General features: G+C 41.4%; 1 protein-coding gene across 1 annotated transcript in view; it reads right to left on the bottom strand.

Moving 5' to 3' along the window:
- Positions 1-868: 868 nt before the first annotated feature.
- Positions 869-21,721, bottom strand: part of Cmya5 (cardiomyopathy associated 5) — an 85,826-nt gene continuing 64,973 nt past the window's right edge. Inside the window, exons 10-13 of the mRNA XM_048331291.1 lie at positions 9,725-9,858; positions 7,772-7,871; positions 4,810-4,983; positions 869-1,730 (exon numbers count right to left, since the gene is read on the bottom strand). Coding sequence (XP_048187248.1) covers positions 1,484-1,730; positions 4,810-4,983; positions 7,772-7,871; positions 9,725-9,858 — 655 coding nt within the window. The 3' untranslated portion in view covers positions 869-1,483. The remainder of the gene's footprint in view (positions 1,731-4,809; positions 4,984-7,771; positions 7,872-9,724; positions 9,859-21,721) is intronic.

The raw sequence follows: 21,721 nt of genomic DNA, 5'->3' as shown, positions 1-21,721 counted from the left end.
AGGAAGGAAGGGAAGGGAAGGGAAGAAGAAGGAGAGAGGGAGGGAGGGAGGGAGGGAGGGAGGGAGGGAGGGAGGGAGGGAGGGGGAGGAGGTGAAGGAAGGAAGGAAGGAAGGAAGGAAGGAAGGAAGGAAGGAAGGAAGGAAGGAAGGAAGGAAGGAAGGAAGGAAGGAAATAATGGCCTGAGGTGGTTTATCAATGAGATCCTGAGGATAACACTTTCAAGCCTTGAGAAAGTGAAGATAACTTCTACAAAGCAGTTACTCTTCCAGTTTCCAGGTTCACAAAGAATCCTTCTTGCCAACAACTGCTCAAATTTCAAGACAATATGGTAAAAGCCTTCAAGGGGCTCAGTGAACACAGACTCAGATCCAGGGTAAGTATTCTAATTATTAAACAAATGCTAGAATATATCCCAAAAGTCAAAGGCTATTTCTCAATTTAACAAAATAACTGAATTCATAATATTAAAGCTGAATTCACAGTATAATGTAAATATGAATAAAGCATTTACACAGAGCAAGAACAATCATCTCAACATGTATTCTAGCCTTATCAACTTTGCACACACTTTTGGAAGAGTTTGACAAATTTCAACAGGATACTTAAATATAATGAGCTATTTTTTAGTAAAATGATATTCTCAATGCCTGGCAGTTTACTTTAAGTCAGTTGTATGAACTCTGTGAACTGAGAGTATCTTGATTTTTATAATATATTAGTACAAAATTCTCACATAAAATAAAATTCTCACATGAGAATCAATAGGAACACAACACACACACGTGTGACAAGATATTTTCTCTGCAGAATGGCCTGGCCCAGAAATACTAGACTGGTAAATTACCCAAAATAAGTTCACACACATTGTTTTGTTTTATAAGACTAACCATTTATTTAACAAAATGGCAAGTTCTAATATCTCATACTTTCCTACATTTAAAATTACAAGAAAATGAGACTTACATTCTACAGAATACAATATTACAAAAGAGTTCATTATAAATTTAGATCACCTAAAATGCTTTCTCTAATGATTAGGATTCATTATCCTTTAGTGAAGTGAGGTGACATTTTCGTGTGGAAAATGTCCCTGTCTCTTTGTCAGAGGAGAAATTATCACTAGCACAATATTCTCTTCGCTTGGACATGCCCATCAGGGGATTTCTTCAGTAAGACAGGGATACGTCCATTTCTCTATTTTGGTATAAGTCCTTTTAACTTAGGAAAGAATTTAAATACATGTGAACCAAAGGGTAGAGGTTAATTTTCAGCCTTTTACCTACACACTGTCTACCCAGTCAAGGTGTCCTTATAGGTGTTGCTTATATGCTGATCGCTGTGCTGTTAGCTTTTATTAATGTGAATGTGTGAGAAACTTTTTGAATAATATGTAGCACCTAAGAGTAAGAACATCAGATCACACATACACGCACACACACAAAAAGTCCAATTCTTGCTCTTACAGACTCTGAAAGGCAAGGATCATTTATGCCGTACAGAATCGGGGGGCTCTCTTCCCAGGTGCAAAGTGCATTTTCCAGGTTTCTCCAGAGCAAAGGCAGGGTGAACGCCCTCATTAAACCTGTGCCTCACAATGAAGAGCATCTGCCCACTCTCGGCATTTATAAATAGAAGTCTCTGGTTGTTGTAGTCCAGGAGAATGCCCAGTCTCGCTGCCTGCTCAGTCACGTGGACATCACTCACAATGCCACTGTAGAAAAACGTATATCTGAAAGCAAACAGAATGGATTTTTTTTAAAAAAGAGAAAACTTTGCAAGTCTTGAAGAATTTGAAAATCATTTGGAAATAACCAAGTTTTCAGTTCTGAATTTCAATTCACAGTATCATGAGTTGTAATAATTTTGTCCCAAATACTTTCACCAGATTCTTCCTAGATGCTAAATGCACAGCGCTTCCCAACAGAGGAGCGTTTTTAATCATTTGTGCTCCTCTGCATCAGGAGGTAATCCCAGAATAACCAACATATGCTTCCCTTGTGATTTTTTTCTCAACATTCTAATTCTTTCCCAGCTGCCCACATGTTTTAACTACCGCATTCATGGTGTGTCATTCTTTTGAACAAGACTCCTTTGTAGCTGCCATGTATTATTTTGTAAAAAGTACTGCCGGCTTTCCTTCTATACCATGTATTAATTGTACACTTTTGAAGATTTGTAGGTAACTTACATAAGGACTTTGTGAAGTTTAAGAATGATGGCACTGGTTTTGCCAACTGGTTTTGCCCTCCTCCTGCCCCCAAACCAAAGGCCTTTCAGCCTTTGATCTGTCTTGATTCAAATAAGTTCAACTCAACAAGTGTTCTGTAGGCCTACCTATGGATTCAGGGTTTTCCTGGGCACTCTAGGACACAGGAAGGACTGTAGAGTCAGCAGGACAAAACGGTTACTGATTGAAACAGGCCTGACTGACAACCCTCATGAGGGCACAGACCGTTCAGGTGCTCACTTGCCACACAGTTTCTCTGCACATTTTGGTTCTGAAGGGGAAAGTTCAATGCCAAAGAAGGAGGGAGATATTGCTGACCAGAAAAAGAGTAATTGCCCTATTCAAAAAAGTAACCCAAGTTCAGAGTTTTCCTCCAACCATTTTTAGATACCAAGAGTGAATCCCTGAAAGCAGGAGAATGGAAGAAAACAAGATAAGAGGCAGGGCTCTCATCTCAAGTGGTAGATATGTGTGGTATGGCAAGCAGGCAGGCAGCTTGGGGCCTAATTTAGACCTATGATGGTGGCCTAAAGTCCAGAAGCTCAAGGGCAAATAAGTTGGCAGCTTCATTACACACAGAAGGGAGGTCAAGAGTCAAGGGTCAGGGATGGGAAACAGTGAGATGCATGCACTGATCATGCCTAGCTATGAGATGATGGAACCCTATGAAGGTCCGGAACCCAGAGGGTGTTTTGGTGATAGTGACAGGGCGCATCAGTGAGGGCGGGGCCACACTTAGGGAGCAGAGGAGCTCATGCTCAGCCAACAAGAACAAGCAGAACTGGCTTAGGCATGAAGAAGGAGGAAGAGATCCAAGCTGAGAGGGTAGCAGGACCAAGAGTCAAGTGTCAGAAAGCCTGCTGGTGAGAGGGGAAAAAAAAAAAATCACTGTCTGCCTGAGTGGTTGGAACAGATAGGAGAGTGGCTTTTAGGGCATTAGGTACAGAAATAAGTCAAGGGCAAGGCTCCAGACATGCTCTGTTGAAAATAGCAGCCACTAGTCCCAAATGCCCATGTAAATGAAAATCAATTAAGAACACATAAAATGTAGATTTTCCAACCCTGACTAATCACAGTTCAAGTGCTTTATAGCCACATACCACATCATTTTTCTAGCACTGCAGAAAAGACTATTGTACAACACAGGTCTAAAAGGTTCTAAATATGCCCAAGAGCTTAGTAGGTGCCTATCCCAGAAGGCCCAGTGCTGCTCAGCCCCACGTGATTCTCCAGTACAGAGCCCGAAGAGGGAAAGATGTCCCTAGAAGCCTTGATGCCACCAGTCCCATAGGACCTGTAATGTGCCCAACCCTATGTCTGTCTCTGCCTTCTACTGAGCACACCAGGTCCGCCATGTGATGGTTTAGATCTTAAATGAAAACGATTGAGGGCCTTGGTCCCTCAAAGGCCCACATGCTAAGGGCTTGTTGCCAGCTTGTGAGGACAATGAGACAAAGGAGTCTTCTCCAGAAGGTGAGGCTTTGTGGAAGGAAATGAGGTCAATTGAGAACATACCTTTGAAGGGATATTGAGACCCCCGCCCCCCCACACCCCGATTCCCAGCCTCATTATAGGAACAGTTTTCCCTCGGACATAGGTTCCTACCACTACAATAACCTGTGCTGATAGAGGTGCAAAGCAAGCAGGCCAAGTGACATGAACTGAAACCATGAGCCAAAATAACCCTGGGAAACTTCTTATTTTTAAACTCTGTGGGATTGAGGATGAGCCTTAGGGCCATACATATATGACAGAGAAGCACTCTACCACTGAGTGTTTCATTTTATCCCTGTCCTTTCATTTTCAATTATTTAGGTGCCTTAGTTGGCCTCATACTTACCATACCTCTGCTTTTGCCTCTGGAGTATCTGGAATTACCAGTATGTCCTACCATACCAGGTACAAAGTTTTCTATAAAGGGACAGATAGTAAACATCTAGGATTTGAGTCCCTGCCAGGGCTGTCATTATCACTCAAAGGTAGCTATAGATAATACATACACAAATAAGCATGACTATTCTAATAAAACTTTATAAAAGCGGGCAGGGGGTCCTTTCTAAGCCTATGGGTTATAGTTTTGTTTTTTTTCCAACCTGTGGTACAGACTAATACTAGGGAAGGAGCTGGGGCTCTACTTCTTCTATACTTCTGTTGATTTTTTTTCTGCAGAGAGAGCCCTCTGAACCTCAACTCGTGGTCTCTGTCCATACTGGGGTGAGCTTAGATGCATTCACTTCTGATGTGAGGCATCGCTCAATAGCCTCTTCCTCATGGTCATGAAATAACTGAAGAGGCACATCTGCCTTTCCATAGGGGTGAAAGACTGAGGCTGGCTGGGTGGGTATGTCTGTCTAATTAAGAGAGGGTAATAGAAGCCCTCTTGTCTTCCAGAATGAGCCACATCTCTAAAACTAGCTTCCTCCATAGCCATAGTTTACTCTCCATACACTTGACTCTGATTTCTCTTAGTTGCTTCACAACTTCAGGACAAGGAAGAAGAGGTGCTCCTTATGGCTCAGAGCCTCCTGCTTAGCCATCTATCCATGATACTTTGAGTCGGCGAAGAGAGGCTCCAGCTTACCTCTGTGGTTCAGAGCAGTGCATGTACCATGAGGTCTCCCCTTGTCCCAGGGCCCCGGCCTGCGCGGCTGAGCTGGAGCAGATGCCCAGGCGATACGCTGAGCAGTCTGTGACTGTAGTTTCCCAGTAATGCTGGCCACACGCTGGCAGCTCCTCACCCAGCACTGAGGGGATTCTGCACGCAAAGTTAGTCAGATTAAGCATCGCATGGGAATAGCCAAACTTAATCTCACAAACACTACAACCTTGCACAACCTCAGGAAAGATTCTTTAACTAAACAATTTGTTCTTTGTCCTCCTAATCCTAGCCAGATTACCCCCAGAATTTCCCCACACCCCCACCACGCATCTGACATACGTCCATTGCCTCACACACAGCATGCATATATAGCAGACTCTTTGTCTTAAGGGAATCAGGAAATAACTAGAATAATGGCAGAAAGGAAGAAAATGGCACAATTGCTGCTTCTTTGCAAGGGGAAGAACAAAAAAGGAAGGAATATAGCTTACAAAGTTTTCTCCCAAAGAAAGAAATCTCCAAAACCTTTTTGTTGTTTTGTTTTGTGAGACAGGCTCTTCCTATGTAGCCCAGGCTGGCCTCAAACTCATAACATTCCTGCCTCTGACTCCCAAGTGCTAGGATCTCAGTATGTTCCCCATGCCTGACTTCTAAAATTGCCTTTAGCTGAATGCCAGTGTCTGCGGACCTTCCTAGTCAAGAGACCCAATGAGGTTCAGCACTGAACCTGCAAGACAGCTGGTAAGGCCACAGCAGGTCCATGTGGAACTGATCAGGGGGCTTTGTGGAGGCTGAGGGACAATCTCCAAGCCTCTGGCCTCTGTGGAGTGAAGTAGCTGTCCTCTACTTGGTTGGTTAAACACTGTTATTGTTTCACCTTAGCTATTTTTACAAGAGCACCATGAAATGAACCAAAGCACTTTCAACTACTGGTGGTGACCTTGTTTGCCTGAATTGTTCGATTTTGCTTGGAAATGGCTGAGACAGCAAGAAGGCTTTTTTTACTTCAGCTGCGTTGATATGCAGTCAGCACCCTGTCCCTCTCCCTCTCCCCTTTAGCAGATGAGAAAATGATTAATGCCCGGCAATGTACTTCACTTTCTCATGTCTTTACCTCATTTGAGAGAGGCGCCTGGTGACAAGCCCTCACTCCCTGGAGCAAAGCCTGGCCGCCTGATATTTATGAGCTAATTTTCAGGTTAATAACAAATAAACAAAATTCTATGAAAATACATTACACTTTTCATCACTTATTATCTATGAACTCTTGCCAACCTCCAGTCTACTCTGCTTGTAGATTTTTTTTGAGAAATCCAAGAAAGATAGAAGTCCAATCTTTTTTTTTTCCCCTCAGAATTCATGCATGGGTATATTTTTAGCACCTACAATATTCCAGACCCTATGGTAAATTCTGGGGATTCAAAGATACATAAGACAGAGTTGGTGCCCAGAAGATATTCATGATTTAGTGGCTGTCAAGTGACTGACTCCATGAGGTATTAGTCCTTCGGTACAGATTCAGTTCAGGGGGCTCCAGGACCAGAAAAAGACCTAGCAATTTTCAGAAGCAGGTAGGACCTGAGCTAGATCCCAGACAGGTGAGGAGCCTGGGTGGGGAAAACCGGGCCTGCTACCAGGGACTGTGCGCCTCAGCAACCCCTGCCAAGTGTGTCTCAAAAGATTTTCACATACGTTGCTCCATTTGACCATTTCCACCCTCAAAATAAACCTGAGAGGGTGCAGGAGAATCTCAGGACCATCCTCAACTGTCCTCAGCTTCTAGTTCTTTTTCTCTTAATGTTTCCTTTAGTGACAGCCACTAGCAGGCAAAATTCTGTGGCCAGAATCAAGAACTCAACCATCCTCAAAATATCCTTCCCTCATGGGGCTGGGGAAATGGCCTAGTGGCAAGAGTGCTTGCCTCCTACACATGAAGCCCTGGGTTCAATTCCCCAGCACCACATATACAGAAAATGGCCAGAGGTGGCAAAAAGAAGCCAGGGACAGTGCTCAGGCCCTGAGTCCAAGCCCCAGGACTGGCCAAAACAAAAAGTATCCTTTCTTCAGGAACAGAAAGGCACAATGCCTGGAGGCATCTGACCAAATGAACTAATATTTATCAAAATGAGCTCCAGGAAAGGGCAACAAAAGGTTGTTTTTGTTCTTACTGTTGTCATTTTCTTTCCTTTTTTTGTTTTGTGTGTTCATGTATATGTCTTTGAGAGTGTAAGGGGAGACACAGAAATGGAGGGACAAAGGGTCAACAAATGTAGCAATGGTACTCACTGGACACTATGTTGAAAATGAACTACACAACTTGTAGGTTGGATGGGAAGGAAAAACTGGGAGAGAACAAGGGAAGGGGTCCAAAAAGAATTATGCTCTTTACCTGACTTATGTAACTATAACCCTTCTGTACATCACCATTATAGTAATTTAATTTTTCTTAAATGTCTAATATGGAAAGTTCCTCTCACTGAAAAATAAAATTCTCAGCCATTCAACTGACACTTGGATTATATTCTATAAAGGAAAATGGTGCTCTAACATATACATTAGAATATAATAGCTGGATTATGTGGTAAAAGAAAAATTCATCCTGTTCTCTATGCTTGTCAAGCATTTGATACCTAGCTTGCTATGGAAATAATAGGATTATTACCAGACCCTTTTAATACCTTAAAACAGCCACTGTTTTAAATAAAACCACCTGTGCTTGTAAACCTAATAGAAATAACACACTTGCTCCATGTTAGGAACTCTCCCTGCCAATTTTCTCCTCATCCTGAACATGACTGGTGTTGACATATGCACACGCCTGTATTTCTGCCACATCCACACACATTCACCAAACCAAGAACACACTTGGGTGAGGGCACACCGAGGCAACCATCCCAGGGTCCTGTTGCAGAAGTTCAGCCCGCTTGGGCTTCATACTACTTACTCTGTCAGCCGTCTCCTCTCAGTGAAGCTGATCACTGTCCCATTAGAGGAAATCTGTAGAGCGGGATGAGCTGTTTCTCTCAACAGAAGAAATCTGGTTCCTATGTATGATAGTTAAGAAAATAAGATGATAATGTTGCTGCAATGTCAAGTACTAGGCCAAGCCAACGCTTAAAACTCTACTCTCCAAGTCACATCCTAGTCATCTGTTCCTGCGCCACCCCCCCCCCCCCCGCCCCGCAGTGTTTTCAGATCCATAGCTGGAAACTTCATCCATGAGGAGGCATCACTGGGGCCTGGCTGTTCATCTCTCCCTGATGTTGTTATACAAATATATCCTTGGACCAGCAGCCCCCATATCACCCTGAAAACCAAGTAGAATGTAACATCTCAGTGCCCCCCCTCAGGCCTACTAAGTCAGAATCTGTAATTTAACAATGCCCTCAGAAAATTTGGGTACACATTAAAGTGAGGGGTGCAGGGGCTGGGAATATGGCCTAGTGGCAAGAGTGCTTGCCTCATATACAAGAAACCCTGGGTTCAATTCCTCAGCACCACATATATAGAAAATAGCCAGAAGTGGCGCTGTGGCTCAAGTGGTAGAGTGCTAGCCTTGAGCAAAAAGAAGCCAGGGACAGTGCTCAGGCCCTGAGTCCAAGCCCCAGGACTGGCACCAAAAAAAATTTTTTTTTAATTAAAATGAGGGGTGCAGCCAGTATAGCCTAGAGAAGAGACTCCAGTGGTGGATGGTACAGGTGCCATCTTGGGGGCAGGGGATAAAGCATTCTCCAGGCAGGCAAACTTCCTATCTTCTCTTTCTGCACCCCAGGCTGGCCTTGCCTCTGTGATAAACAAGGCATAGAAGTTGCTGCTGGTTAAGCAAAGGACTTAACCTGCCCCTCAATCTTGTGCCATCTGTGCATCTAGGATAAGGTAATAAGAGGACCACCTTTCCATTCATCAACTTCTATTTTTTTTTTTTTTTGGCCAGTCCTGGGCCTTGAACTCAGGGCCTGAGCACTGTCCCTGGCTTTTTTTTGCTCAAGGCTAGCACTCTGCCACTTGAGCCACAGCGCCACTTCTGGCCATTTTCTGTATATGTGGTGCTGGGGAATTGAACCCAGGGCCTCATGTATACGAGGCAAACACTCTTGCCACTAGGCTATATCCCCAGCCCCCCATTCATCAACTTCTTTCACAATAATTACTGGCATTATCTGGGCATTACCTTAAAATGACATTGAACAATCTTATCACTTCTTTTAATTATTCATTAATTCACTCACTCAAAAAACATTAATTGCTAGGCACCATTGGCTCATCTGTAATCTTCATTATTCAGGAGGCAGAAATGTAAGGATCATAGTTTGAAACCAGCTGTGGCAGTCCAAGAGACTCCTATGTCTGATTAACCAGCAAAAATCTGAGCAAGAGCACAATGTCCTAAATTCAAGCCCCAGTACCAACACATACCCAAAACATTTAATTAGCATAAACTAGAATATGCAAAAGAATAAGAGTGGAAACTTGCTCACAAAGTTCAGAGTAACAGAAGAATGTCCTTACATTACACACACACACACACACACACACACACACACACACACACACACACACACACCCCTTACCCACAAATCATTGTGGGAAGAGTTCTAGAACCACAAATGTTCAAGCCCATCTCCCAGTCAATTAAGTCCATTTGCCCAGTAGTGGAGCCAGCATATCAGTAAGTATATTTAAGCACTTTGGCTGATTACTAGTGGCAGTCAAGCTTGAGAACCTTGAACAAGAAAAGTAAAAGCAGTATCTTGCCTTTGGACCAATCTTAGAACCTCATGAGGACCATCTAGCCCTGACAGCTTTATGAAGTTGCCTTCTAAGACACCTTCTCTGGAAGGTAGAAGAAGAGGAACTAAGATGTCTGCCCACCGCTTGCTGTGCACACAGAACATACCTCTAGTGGATATGAGGGCAGCTTCGCTCTGTTCACTTGTCCCAAACGCATTGATGGCTCTCACATAGAAAAAGTAATTGTCATTAGGTTGGAGGTTAACTTTCAGCTGTAGTCCTTTAATTCCAGAGAAAGATCTGAAGACAGAGGGAAAAATCATATCAAATATAGTACCATGTGCTAAATGATTCACTTCATTTAATTAGTGAATTAATATCTTTTGTTAACAACAAGTAACTATTTGCTTCCCTTGTTATGGCCAGTGGAGATAGCCAGGTAGATTCTGAAAATTTCCCCTTGTCTACTAAGATTATGTTGTATCAAATCATTTCTATTTTGGCCAGTTTTTGTCAACCAGTGGGTGCTTTCCAGAACGCTCTTTGGAACAGATGAGATAGACAGATAGATAGATAGATAGATAGATAGATAGATAGATAGATAGATAGATAGATATAATTTTTGAAAAAGAAAAGGAATTTCATGGTTAATGAATCTACAAGAATTTATATTTTTTAGTAATTTTTGACTGAGGGGATACTTTTGGAATAAGATACAAAGAGAATGTATCATCTGAAAGGTCCTAATTATCTTATTAACATGTCTGAACTGTGGAAAACTTGGGGTGAGTGATAATTATGTTCATGGCCATCATGTCAAATCCACTGAAGTTCATCTATTAACCTTGAAGGAATAACTGTCAGTCTTCAAAGAAGACTATCTTATAAAGCAAATTTAAACCTATTAAGAAAAGAGATTTTGGGGCTGGGGATATGGCCTAGTGGCAAGAGTGCTTGCTTCGTATACATGAGGCCCTGGGTTCAATTCCCCAGCACCACATATACAGAAAATGGCCAGAAGTGGCGCTGTGGCTCAAGTGGCAGAGTGCTAGCCTTGAGCAAAAAGAAGCCAGGGACAGTGCTCAGGCCCTGAGTCTAAGCCCCAGGACTGGCCAAAAAAAAAAGAAAGAAAAGAAAAGAGATTTTTAATCCCCTCCCTCCCCCCTTTGACCACAACACACACACACACACACACACACACACACACACACACACACACACACACACACAAAGAATCTCCACGATGCTTTTCCTAAGGCACTCATTTAAATGGAAAGGATAGTGCGTGTACTGGGAGCTAATAGCAGTGGTTCAGCAAGTGCCCAGTGTAACAGTCTGGTCATTTAAATGCAAGTGGACTTGCTGGATTTGAAGATGACGCTCTCTGGTCTTGCCAATGAGCTGGAATAACTTCCATGCTTCTTGCCCATTCTCTTTCCTCTGCTTATTATGATGGAAAACAAAAATAGCCACACCAAGCTTTTTTCCTATAGTCTCTGTTTGGAGAAGCCTGGAGAGAGGTATAAGTTGGGCAAGAAGCTAATGAAGGAACTGTTGTCAAGGCGGCTAGAGAGGAGGAGTCCTGTTTCCAGGAGATGTGTGTTAGGGATCCATAAAATGCATGGCACATTTGTCTTCCTGATCATTCTTCCATAGGTAGTTTCCTTTATTTTTTTCCTTGTCTTTCCTCCTTCCTTCCCTCCTTTTCTTCTTTCCTGCTTTCCTTCCTTTCTTCTTCTCTTCCTTCTTTCTTCCCTTCCCTCCCTGCCTTCTTCCTTCATTCTTTCCTCCTCTCTTTCTCCTTTTCTCTTTATTATTGATGAATGTACCACAAAGTATTAGAGTCATAGCACTGTTGGCATTTTTCCAGGGTATTTCTACCTTTATTGACTTTTTTCACTTCTCAATATCTGCCTTAAAGAAGAACATGAAGAATCGCAGACAAACAAACACTGACTCAGAAACAACTGCTGTAGATATTTTTTTCCAGTGCTGGAGACTAAACCTAGGACCTTACAGCTACACTGTGTCCTTGATGTTTTAAGACAGGGCTTTGCTGTGAAGCCTCAGCTAGCTTCAAACTTGAAATCCTTCTGTTTCAACCTCCTGAGACCTGGGGTCTCAGACATATGCCCACACTGTACCCAGTGCCTAGAATTCCTTTAATGCAAATAAGTCTTTAAAGCAAATAAGTAAAACTATCCCGCTTTATGTCTAAAAGCACAAAATTCACAGGGTAATTCACAGGACAGGAGAAGGGGACAGGCTGCAACTGTGCTATTTAGTGCTTGTGCTTGGGAAAGGTCAGTACAAGCTCATCAAATGATCTTGGTTGTTATTTCTGAACCTATCACCTGACCAGGCTCTCTGGGGCACACTATATTTAGATGTACTGCAAATGGATGGATGAAATTGAGCCACATGACCATACACATTTAACTCTGCTGCAGTTACTTAATGAAAACCATGTCCTACAATTGACAGTGTGTAACCCAACTAATATCTACAACATTCTCAGGCAGATGTATTGCTTATCTGATTTAAGTTGAAAATTTTTAAATGAATATTGATTATAATTAGGAACAAAATTATTATCTCAACCTGTACAGGAGAGTTGTTACACTTTATTCATTCACTTATTGAGTAAATACTTATTGGTCACTTACAGTATGTTCAGGCCCTGTCATTTGCCTGTCACCCTAAAGCCTAAAAATTATATGACAAGGACAGATGCGGAATTTTAGCTCTAGAGACCATACCTGACATACTGGCTTCGGTTGTAGTAATAAAGATGTTATAAACCAAGGATGCTGCTTTCTCAGGTATTTGCTCCTAAGGTTTATGTGGTCTGTTGAGGGGAAAGTTCTACAGAGAATTATATGCCATGTCTCACCACTTAAATATAGAGTAAAGGCTCACATGGCACTAAGTCAGAAAACAAGAAGAGAACCCACTTTCACTATATAAAAAAGGCTTTGCAGGTTCAACAAGAATGCTCTATGCCCACACAGAAACTAAAATAAAAGCACCAAAGCGGTATGAAATGTAGAGGCATTTTATTGTCCACAAGTTGCCATCTCATGCTCAAACACTAAGAACAAAGTAAAGAAAGGCAAGTACAAATGGTGCATTGCCGTGGCTCTTCGTCCTGTCTGATTCTACTTAGATGTCACTGGCGTTTTCATGTCAGCTCTCTTTTTAACTGAAGAAAACCTTTGAAAAGTTTGAGATTTGTGATCTGTAGAGTGGCATCCTTCAACAGATTTTAACTGTCTTAATTCCAAAATGGAGTTGCAAATGAAGCCACATGACTATAGAGAATTTGGCAAATTGATCAACAATCAGCAGGCAGATAGTAAATAGTCCATGCTTAGTTAAGAAGGGATCTAGGCTGGAAACAATGTGACCAAGGTGGATGACTATGACTAAAATCAACAGCCAACAAGGAAGTTCAATAGACAATAGAAATGTCTAATAGACTTACTTTGAATCCTAATCATGAGATTTTCCCTACAAGTGACACAATACAATGGAGAGAAATGGTTTCTGTGTGAATGTTCCAGGGATGTGAGAACAAGGAACACCTTGAAACCTAACATGTCAGCAGATTACTGACTGCTGGTGGAGCATTATTAGCCCATGTGATGCTGGAGCTTCCTGAGCTCTATGCTTAGCTGAAGGACTCTCAACCTGCTCATCTCTCCATCAGTAAGACAAAGGACATTTGTTATAGTCCCGTGCTGAAAAGCAGGCCGTGACCTAGCAGAAACCTACAATCTCTTCAGAAGGCCACAGATTGCTGTGTGAATGAGACATCGGTCTCCTCTCTTGTTCCAGAAGCCAGATAAGTGGAAGGTACCAAAAGGCTGATGAGTACTCTGTCTGGAAGGCCTTTGAGGGTCCTCTCACTCATTAGTCTTTTAAGGAATGACTAGGAAATTGGCCACACCTAACCATGGTGAATGAAGCAAAGATAATTTTATGTGGAAATGGAAAAGAAATTTTGTGCAGTAAGAAATAATTAGGGATACTATGTGTATGGGAAACTTACTAAAAGTATTCCTATCAAGTCAGAGAGGTATGAGCTTAAAAAACAAATTGGGAGGTTGGAAATAAAATTATTGCTATTTGTAGATGGTGGGATTGTTTATTTAGAAAATCCAAGAATATTATCTATAATAATAGAAGTAATAAAGAATTTAGTAAGATGGCTTTATATGAAACTAATAAAAAAAAAAAGTCAGTGGCTTAGAACATCGGTCAGTGGTAGAGTCCATGCCTAGTATACTGGAAGCCTTGGGTTCCAGCCCCAGAATCCATCCACTCTGCAAAAGGAAAAAAAAAGCCTATATATACAACTAACAAACAGAAGATGAATCAGATCTTTCAATACTCTCTACTATTCTATCACGACTCTGTGACAAACATAAAAATGTGTAAGACTTACATGAGGTATATTTTTAAGATGTTACTTAGGGAAGACACACACACACACACACACACACACACACACACACAGAAAAACTTGAATACAAGAAGAGTCACATCAGTTCTTCTTACAGAAAAACCTTCTTCTATTCCCCCTAAGTGAATCTATCAATTTAACATGATCTCTAAAAACTAACAAGTTGTCTGGGCCTAGCTAGCTTAAACTGACTCTAAAAAATAAAATAAAGTTGCAAATAAAAAAATTCATGGAAGGACAAGCCAGGGATTCTAACTTATAAAGCTATATGAATAAAAACAATATGGTATTTGGAAATAATTAAATGGATAAAAGGAACAGAGTATAAAGTCAGGAATTGAACAAAAACATAGACTCCTAAATTTAAAATATTTAAAATGAAAACATTATATATGTGTGTGTTATATATAATGAAGCATCTCAGATCACAAGAAGAAATGATGGGTTTTGTTGAGACAGTTGTATAGCCACACTAAAAATTAATAATTAAATAAAGTTAGATTCCCACCTCTAACTGAGATAAATTCCTAATGATAAAACATCTGGTTTTACAAGTGAAAGTAAGAAAATAGAAGGGAGAGGCATGGTGCAGGTGGTAGAGCACCAAATAATAAGGAAAACATCAGATACCAAGTTTGAGTTCTAGTCTTAGACAAAGAAAAAAGAAAATAGGAGCAGGAAGATAGATAACAGATAGATAAAAAGCACCTTAACATATCACATAAACTAAAAGCTACTTTCAAAAGATACTGACAAAATCAACTAAATTAACATTTTGAAATATATTTTAAAGGATTTGCAACTCATGCCATTTCACACATGAAAGTGAATAAAAAGAGCTTCCATTAAAAAATAGAATACCATAATCTAAGGCAACAGGTAAAAGAAATGAACAGTCCACAAAAAAGAAAGCAATGGCTCTGAAACCTAGAAATACTCAGTGCAGTGAAAGAAATGCAAAATTAAGCCATATGATTCCAATTTTGATCCATCAAATTGCTAACCATCAAAGGTTCTATCATACCATATGCTAAGACCCAGAACCAAGCACCTTTAGACACCAGCAAAAGAGAAAAGCTACCACTTCTACGAAGACAGTTACATAATGCCTATCACAACTCCATATGCACCTACTTTAGGAACCTTTTTTAAAGGAATATAAATACAAAAAGAGAGAATTCATCCTACAGAAACATTTGTACATCTGTGAAACTGTGTGTGTGTGTGTATGTGTGCATAATGCACTACAGCGTTGGTGGTGGTGATGGTAAAGAGAACAGAACAGAGCAGCTTACATGCCTCTCAACTTGATCAAATAAGTTAAATTCCATCCTTAACAGAGAAAACAATGGTATTGTTTATTTTTAATTGAGGCAGTTCTGTATGCATTGGTATGGGATGCTCAAGACAACTTTTTTTTTTTTTTTTTTTTTGGCCAGTCCTGGGGCTTGGACTCAAGGCCTGAGCACTGTCCCTGGCTTCTTTTTTGCTCAAGGCTAGCACTCTGCCACTTGAGCCACAGCGCCACTTCTGGCCATTTTCTGTATATGTAGTGCTGGGGAATCGAACCCAGGGCCTCATGTATATGAGGCAGGCACTCTTGCCACTAGGCCATATCCCCAGCCCTCAAGACAACATTTTGATAAGCAAGAAAAGCAAGATGGTAGAAATATACACATGTAGTATATTACCATTTATTAAATGGAAACTATAGATGCTTGTATGTACACAAACTATCCAAAGGCTAAAGATGAATCAACTAACATTTTCATTGGGGATGAAAATTAAGAGGTGAAGTTTAGGTAGAAAGAAAATTGATTTTCACTTATTCTTTTTCCCTTTTTTTGATTGTCTATTGAATTTGTGCTGTAAATAGCTTTCCCTGTCCAAAATTAAATAATTTACTTTTAATAGCTATATTGCCAGGTCAGGACGGAATGTAGGAGTTTGTTAGACGTGCTTGGTTGAACAAGGACTTAGATAATTCAATAACTTGAGTAGGATGGAGGAAAGGAGTTCCTAAGTACATGCACATGCTTGCAAGCAGCTGCTTTCAGAAAGAGCCTGCATATAGACAATATGCAGGAATCCAGTGCCGTGACTCCTGGAAGAAGCCTACGATGGTGCCATCTCTTCAGTGCTCAGCAGATGGCTAAGTATGAATTGTTGTTTAAAAACACAGTTGGCTCTTGCTGCCATGCACATTGGCAGCACCAACATCCAGCCAGTCAGTCAACACCACTTACTGTGAACTGTCAGCAAAGCACATGCTGAACCCTGTGGGACCCACAAGGGAAGCAGTTTCCCAACCTGCCTGGGCATCTTAAGCCTTCTGAACTGGCTCCTCCTTCCCTCCCCGGCCCTCCCCCAGCTCTTTTTCTCTCCCTGCCCGCCCCCCACTTCTCTCTGCTGAGACAAAACATGTACTCCAGCCGCCTCTCAAACCCACTATATAGCCCAGACTAGCCTCAAATTTAAGATCCTCTTGCCTCAGCCTCCCAAGTGCTGGGGTTACAGGCAAGCACCCCACACCCATTTTCTTTTTTTTTATTTATTAATTAAATTTTGTTGACAAGATGTTGTGCAAAAGGGGTACAGTTACATAATAGGGCAGTGTGTACATTTCTTGTGATATCTTACACCCTCGTTTTTCTTTCCCTTCCCTAGATCAGGTAGGCATATATACAATACCCAGTGTACCAAAAACATATACAGTAGCCACGTGGCGTACGCCAAAGGAAATTCACCTACAACTTTAAATATAACAACAATAGAGTTCGCTTATCCTTGTCTTATATGAACGTACATACATAGCTTTTGAGCTATTGTGATCCACTGAGAGGTCTATTTTAGACCTTTTTATGTTTAGTAGTTGTTTGGTTTTAGTTACCTAATGTAAGGTCACTGACCCAAACCTGTGGGAAATACCATTTGACAAGAAGTTTTTTGTTTCGCAGACCTGGTCTCTAGTGTTCCCCCCCCCCCCGACACACACACACCTTCACAGTCGTATATCAAGGAGATCATGCCCCTTTGTGTTCTGCCCACACCCATTTTCTAAACTAGAATATCTTAAGAGGAGCCTGCACATTTGAATGTTTAACAAGCATCCCAGTTAATTTTTATGATCACTGAGGTTTAGGAAACATAATCAAGACATCATATGAGGGTGAGAAAGGGTAGAAAGGACAGAAAAGGAAACATGAGAACACCAGCAATATTAAATACAAGCCCAACTAATCAAACAGCCATGGCTGAAGCTATTTATAAAACCTTACCTAACTATAAAAATAGAAATTATGTTTAAAGTGAAAAAAATGGGTTAGACAGGACAAAGAAAAAATTGCTTATGTACTTCATACTCCATATATTATATAACTCGAATTCCTTTTATAAAACTTGATAAATATAAATTTTAATGGAACTATTTTTCTTTTGATGTATAAGTGTACTAGGATATTCAGTGTTAACTAAACTTCATTTCATGACCGGGTTGAAAAATAGTACAAGGGCTAAGTGCTAATCAACTGGAGCCAGGCTTCCCTGTAGTTAGAATGTCTCATAAAATTAACCAACATGACAGTTCCAGAGGAAATATCCTGGACATCTGTTTTCTGTATAGTAACCCCCTCAAAACCTGGACGATACCATTATATTGCAGGCAGAGAAACCCAGGAGACTTAGAACATTCGTTCTCCCAGATTCTCTAAGCTCTTCCTTATCACTCCTAGCCACATTTGTCGACAATTACACACATTCCTATAGATCTGCCTGTATGGATTTTAACACAATACTTTTCCCCCAGATTTCTTTTTTAAAAAATGGTTGCATAGGAAATGTTTTCACATCTTGCGTAAAGCTGCTCTTAAAAGACAATCGCTATTATCTTGTTTAATAGCCCTTATATAAAGGTCTACATGAAAAATTCATCTTAGAGCTGAATGTCAAGAAATATAATTGTCTCTCTTAGTGAAATGTTGTGCTTCCTTTTTAAAGTGATGAGTTATGTAATCTCTTTCTTCCTCTCTCTTGCTCTCTCCCCCTCTCCAGTTTTCATTTCAGCTGCCAAGTATTCAGATTTGAATTTTATATTCCCTTGAGGTACTATTTTCACCCTAAGCTCCTGATACAAGTCTCCTCACCTCTACATTATCCGTCTCAATAATTATTCTTACAGGACTGTTTGAGCCCTGTTCTGTTATGTCTAGGTCTTTTATTATGAACAAGTTGGATGCTTTTAGAAAGTGACAGAGTCTAAGTTCCAAGTGAAGGAACAGATTCTATTTCCATTGAGGGAGGTTTTTCCACTACAACCAGGAGATATATGTGACTTCTAAAGCCCAAAGTCAAGTTGGATTCATTTAGGAAGAACAATTTCATTTAGAAAATGCTAGATACTAAGAACACAAGGGGAAGTCACCTGCCCATACCTCCCTGTGGAAGGAGCTCTCCCCGTGGCGAGGGCAAAAAAACCACCACATACAGGCAGCAGTTAGCTCTTCATATCCAAGTGTTTGGGCTTGAACATCTCACCGGCTCGCCTGTCATCCTCAGAAGCAACTACTACTGGTCAGACATCACCTATCCACCTGAAGGCTGAGTAAGGAAGTTGTGGTGGCGTTTTGTTTTTGAAGAGCAAGAAGGGCTGAGATTTCCCCACACCTAATTTAGGCAGAAAGTTCATTAGGAAACTCATTCTTCCTTGTTTCTATTGTATAGAGGAATAGCCAGCGCTCCTAACTGGAATATACACATGGTTCTGCTCTCCCAAGCCAATCTGTTCCTCCTCTGCAAGATGGCCCCATAAGCTGGACACGGGAGGAGAATATGGACAAGCCCAGCACCAGAAGCGGACCTCTCCTGGGTAGGCTCACAAGTAAGGTCTCCCAACCTCACAGACTCTTCAGGGGCCAGGGAACAGGAAGCTCGCTCCTGACTGCCTTGTGGAGTATTGAGTCTCACAGATTTGTCATTCGCCACACAGATTTTCTCTGCACAGCCCACACAGCTAATCCCTGTACTATATTTCTCTCAGCTTTCCCTCCTCCACCCACACTTCTGCTGACTTCTCTCACACAGGAGAGACAGAACAGCTGAGGAAACAGCCGAGCAGTGGAAAAATTTTGAAAGTGTGTTGAGCCCACCCAACCTGAGGAGAGCATTCAAAGAAAAACAGGAAGAGGGCGAGTAGGAGCTCCCTTGGGCCCACACACAAACTGAGGATTGTCACTCCCGCCCACCCCCAGGCCCCATCAGGGACCGACTGCTGGGATGGAGCCTCAATGCCCACACGCCAAAATATGCAAATTTCTGCATGGATTATGAAAGAGACAATTGCTCAGCTATTTCAGACACTGTGTCATGGAACTCGAGGGCACTGTAGGCTTGCTTCATTCAAACACCCACCAGAAGAGTTCAACCAGGACCTTTATTCTTAAAGTGGAACATCTAGAGGCCGTCATTCCAGAAGAATGAATTCAGATCTGAAGATGATGTGATTCTGCTCTGGCAACAAAAATGAGATTCCTCAATCTAGAGGACAATCAATGTCTTCGCTCGTGTGTGTGTGTGTGTGTGTGTGTGTGTGTGTGTGTGTGTATCATCTGTTTCTCCTTTTTCATTTCCTTTTAACTTCCCTTCCTACAGAACACCAGGTTTCTGTTTATTTGTTTTTTGTTTTGATTTGTTTTGTTTTCCCTGGTACTGGGACTTGAACACAGAGCCACATCATTGCACTCTGCTTCCTGCTCATAGCTGGCTTGCTCCCTCATAAACCAAACCTCAAATCCTACATTTGGCTGGTTAATTGGAGATGGAACTTCACAGAATTTTTTCCCCTCCAGGTCTCAGCTTTCTGAGTAGCTAGGATTACTGACATGAGCCCAGCAGATCACAGTTTTTTGTTTTTTTTTTTTTTGTTTTTTTTTTTTTGCCAGTCCTGGGCCTTGGGCTCAGGGCTTAAGCACTGTCCCTGGCTTCTTCAAGCTCAAGGCTAGCACTCTGCCACTTGAGCCACAGCGCCGCTTCTGGCCGTTTTCTGTATATGTGGTGCTGGGGAATCGAACCTAGGGCCTCGGGTATACCGAGGCAGGCACTCTTGCCACTAGGCTATATCCCCAGCCCCAGAGCACAGTTTTTAAAGCTGCCCATTTTTGTCAGGGACAAAATAAACAAGAATTGTTTAATTCTTATGCCCTCTCTGTTTAGCTTAGAGATAGATCTCAGCCAGTTAGGTTCATAAAGTGGGTGATGTCAAAAGGAGGCTGGCCAACTTCGTTTCTTCACTAGTTCATTTTAGCAGATCATTATGAAGGATCTACACAGATAAGTTCCCCATCTTCACACTCTTTTTAGTCTAGATCTGTCCATCTGAGCCACAGCAAAAGAAGTAATTTGTATCTACTTTGCTCCCCTCCTAGTCAATTTTGGGATCTAATCAATTTGGGGATCTCATTTAATGTAAGACTTTCCAGGGAACCCAGAACTTGAATAAGGGTCATAAAACCAATAGATAAACAGGATTATAACTGAGCCATAGAAATTATGGGGGAATCATAGTTTCAAAATGCCATACCACAATGAAATCTTTTAAAGCTGGTTATGAGAACCAGATGGTTAAAACACGTAACACCCTTGGCCCCTTCCAGAGAGCAGAATTCCCTTTCCTTCCTGAACCCTTTGACTTGAGAACCAAAAGACATAAATGGGTTTTGTAGTCCTGGAGTTTGGGAATTACAGATGAATTATTTCACTGTCTGTTGAGACCAGCCTGGAATACAAGATGTAAGAGGCTTGTGGTGATGAGAGATAACTCTGATACGATGTGTCAGCAATAGATCTGGCAGATAATCAAGGTAACACTTTGTGGCCAAAAATATTTGCTTGCTTCAAAAAATTACTTATAGTAAGGCTCAGCAGGGAGTCAGAGGCTAAGGAGTCACACTGGGCTATGGATTGGACATTCCATTGCATTCCCTGGTCCCAAGGAGTCTTTGAGCATCTACTTGGAAAACAGCACCATATTAAACTCAGCTCCAAACTCTCAACAGTGCTCCACATGCGGACCTTCCCTTACTTTTTAAACTTATTGAACTGGATGCAATATATAACAATGGACCCTGAATTGTTCTAACACTAGTATAAACTTCTGTTTATGCAGCTCCTCATATGCTCTCTTGCAACATAATAACATTGAACTTGATAGAAAAGTCTCAAATAGAATAAACTAATGACAAGGTTTATGTTTCAACAAACCCTACCTTTGCTTTGGTGAAACTGGTAAATAGCCATTTGATTTCCTACAAATGGAAGTACCATTGATCTCTTTGGCTTTGGTAGAAAGATTTATTTGGAATGGATTATTGACATCAAATGCTCCCACCTTTTGTTTTGTTTTTTGCCAGTCCTGGGGTTTGAACTCAGGGCCTGAGCACTGTCCCTGGCTTCTTTTTGCTCAAGGCTAGCACTCTACCACTTGAGCCACAGCGCCACTTCCAGCTTTTTCTATATATGTGGCGCTAAGGAATCAAACCCAGAGCTTCATGTATACGAGGTGAGCACTTTACCACTACACTATATTCCCAGACCCTGCTCCCACCTTTTATAGATTTGAAGCCCCAGGATGATCAAGCAAAGGAACAAACAAGCGAGGAGATTTGAATGGTGATGCATTCTCTCTCATTATCTGTTTTCAGGTAA

Source organism: Perognathus longimembris, chromosome 22 (assembly GCF_023159225.1).
Source record: "Perognathus longimembris pacificus isolate PPM17 chromosome 22, ASM2315922v1, whole genome shotgun sequence".
Classification (NCBI taxonomy): Eukaryota; Metazoa; Chordata; class Mammalia; order Rodentia; family Heteromyidae; genus Perognathus; species Perognathus longimembris.
This window is presented reverse-complemented; position numbering and strand designations above follow the sequence as displayed.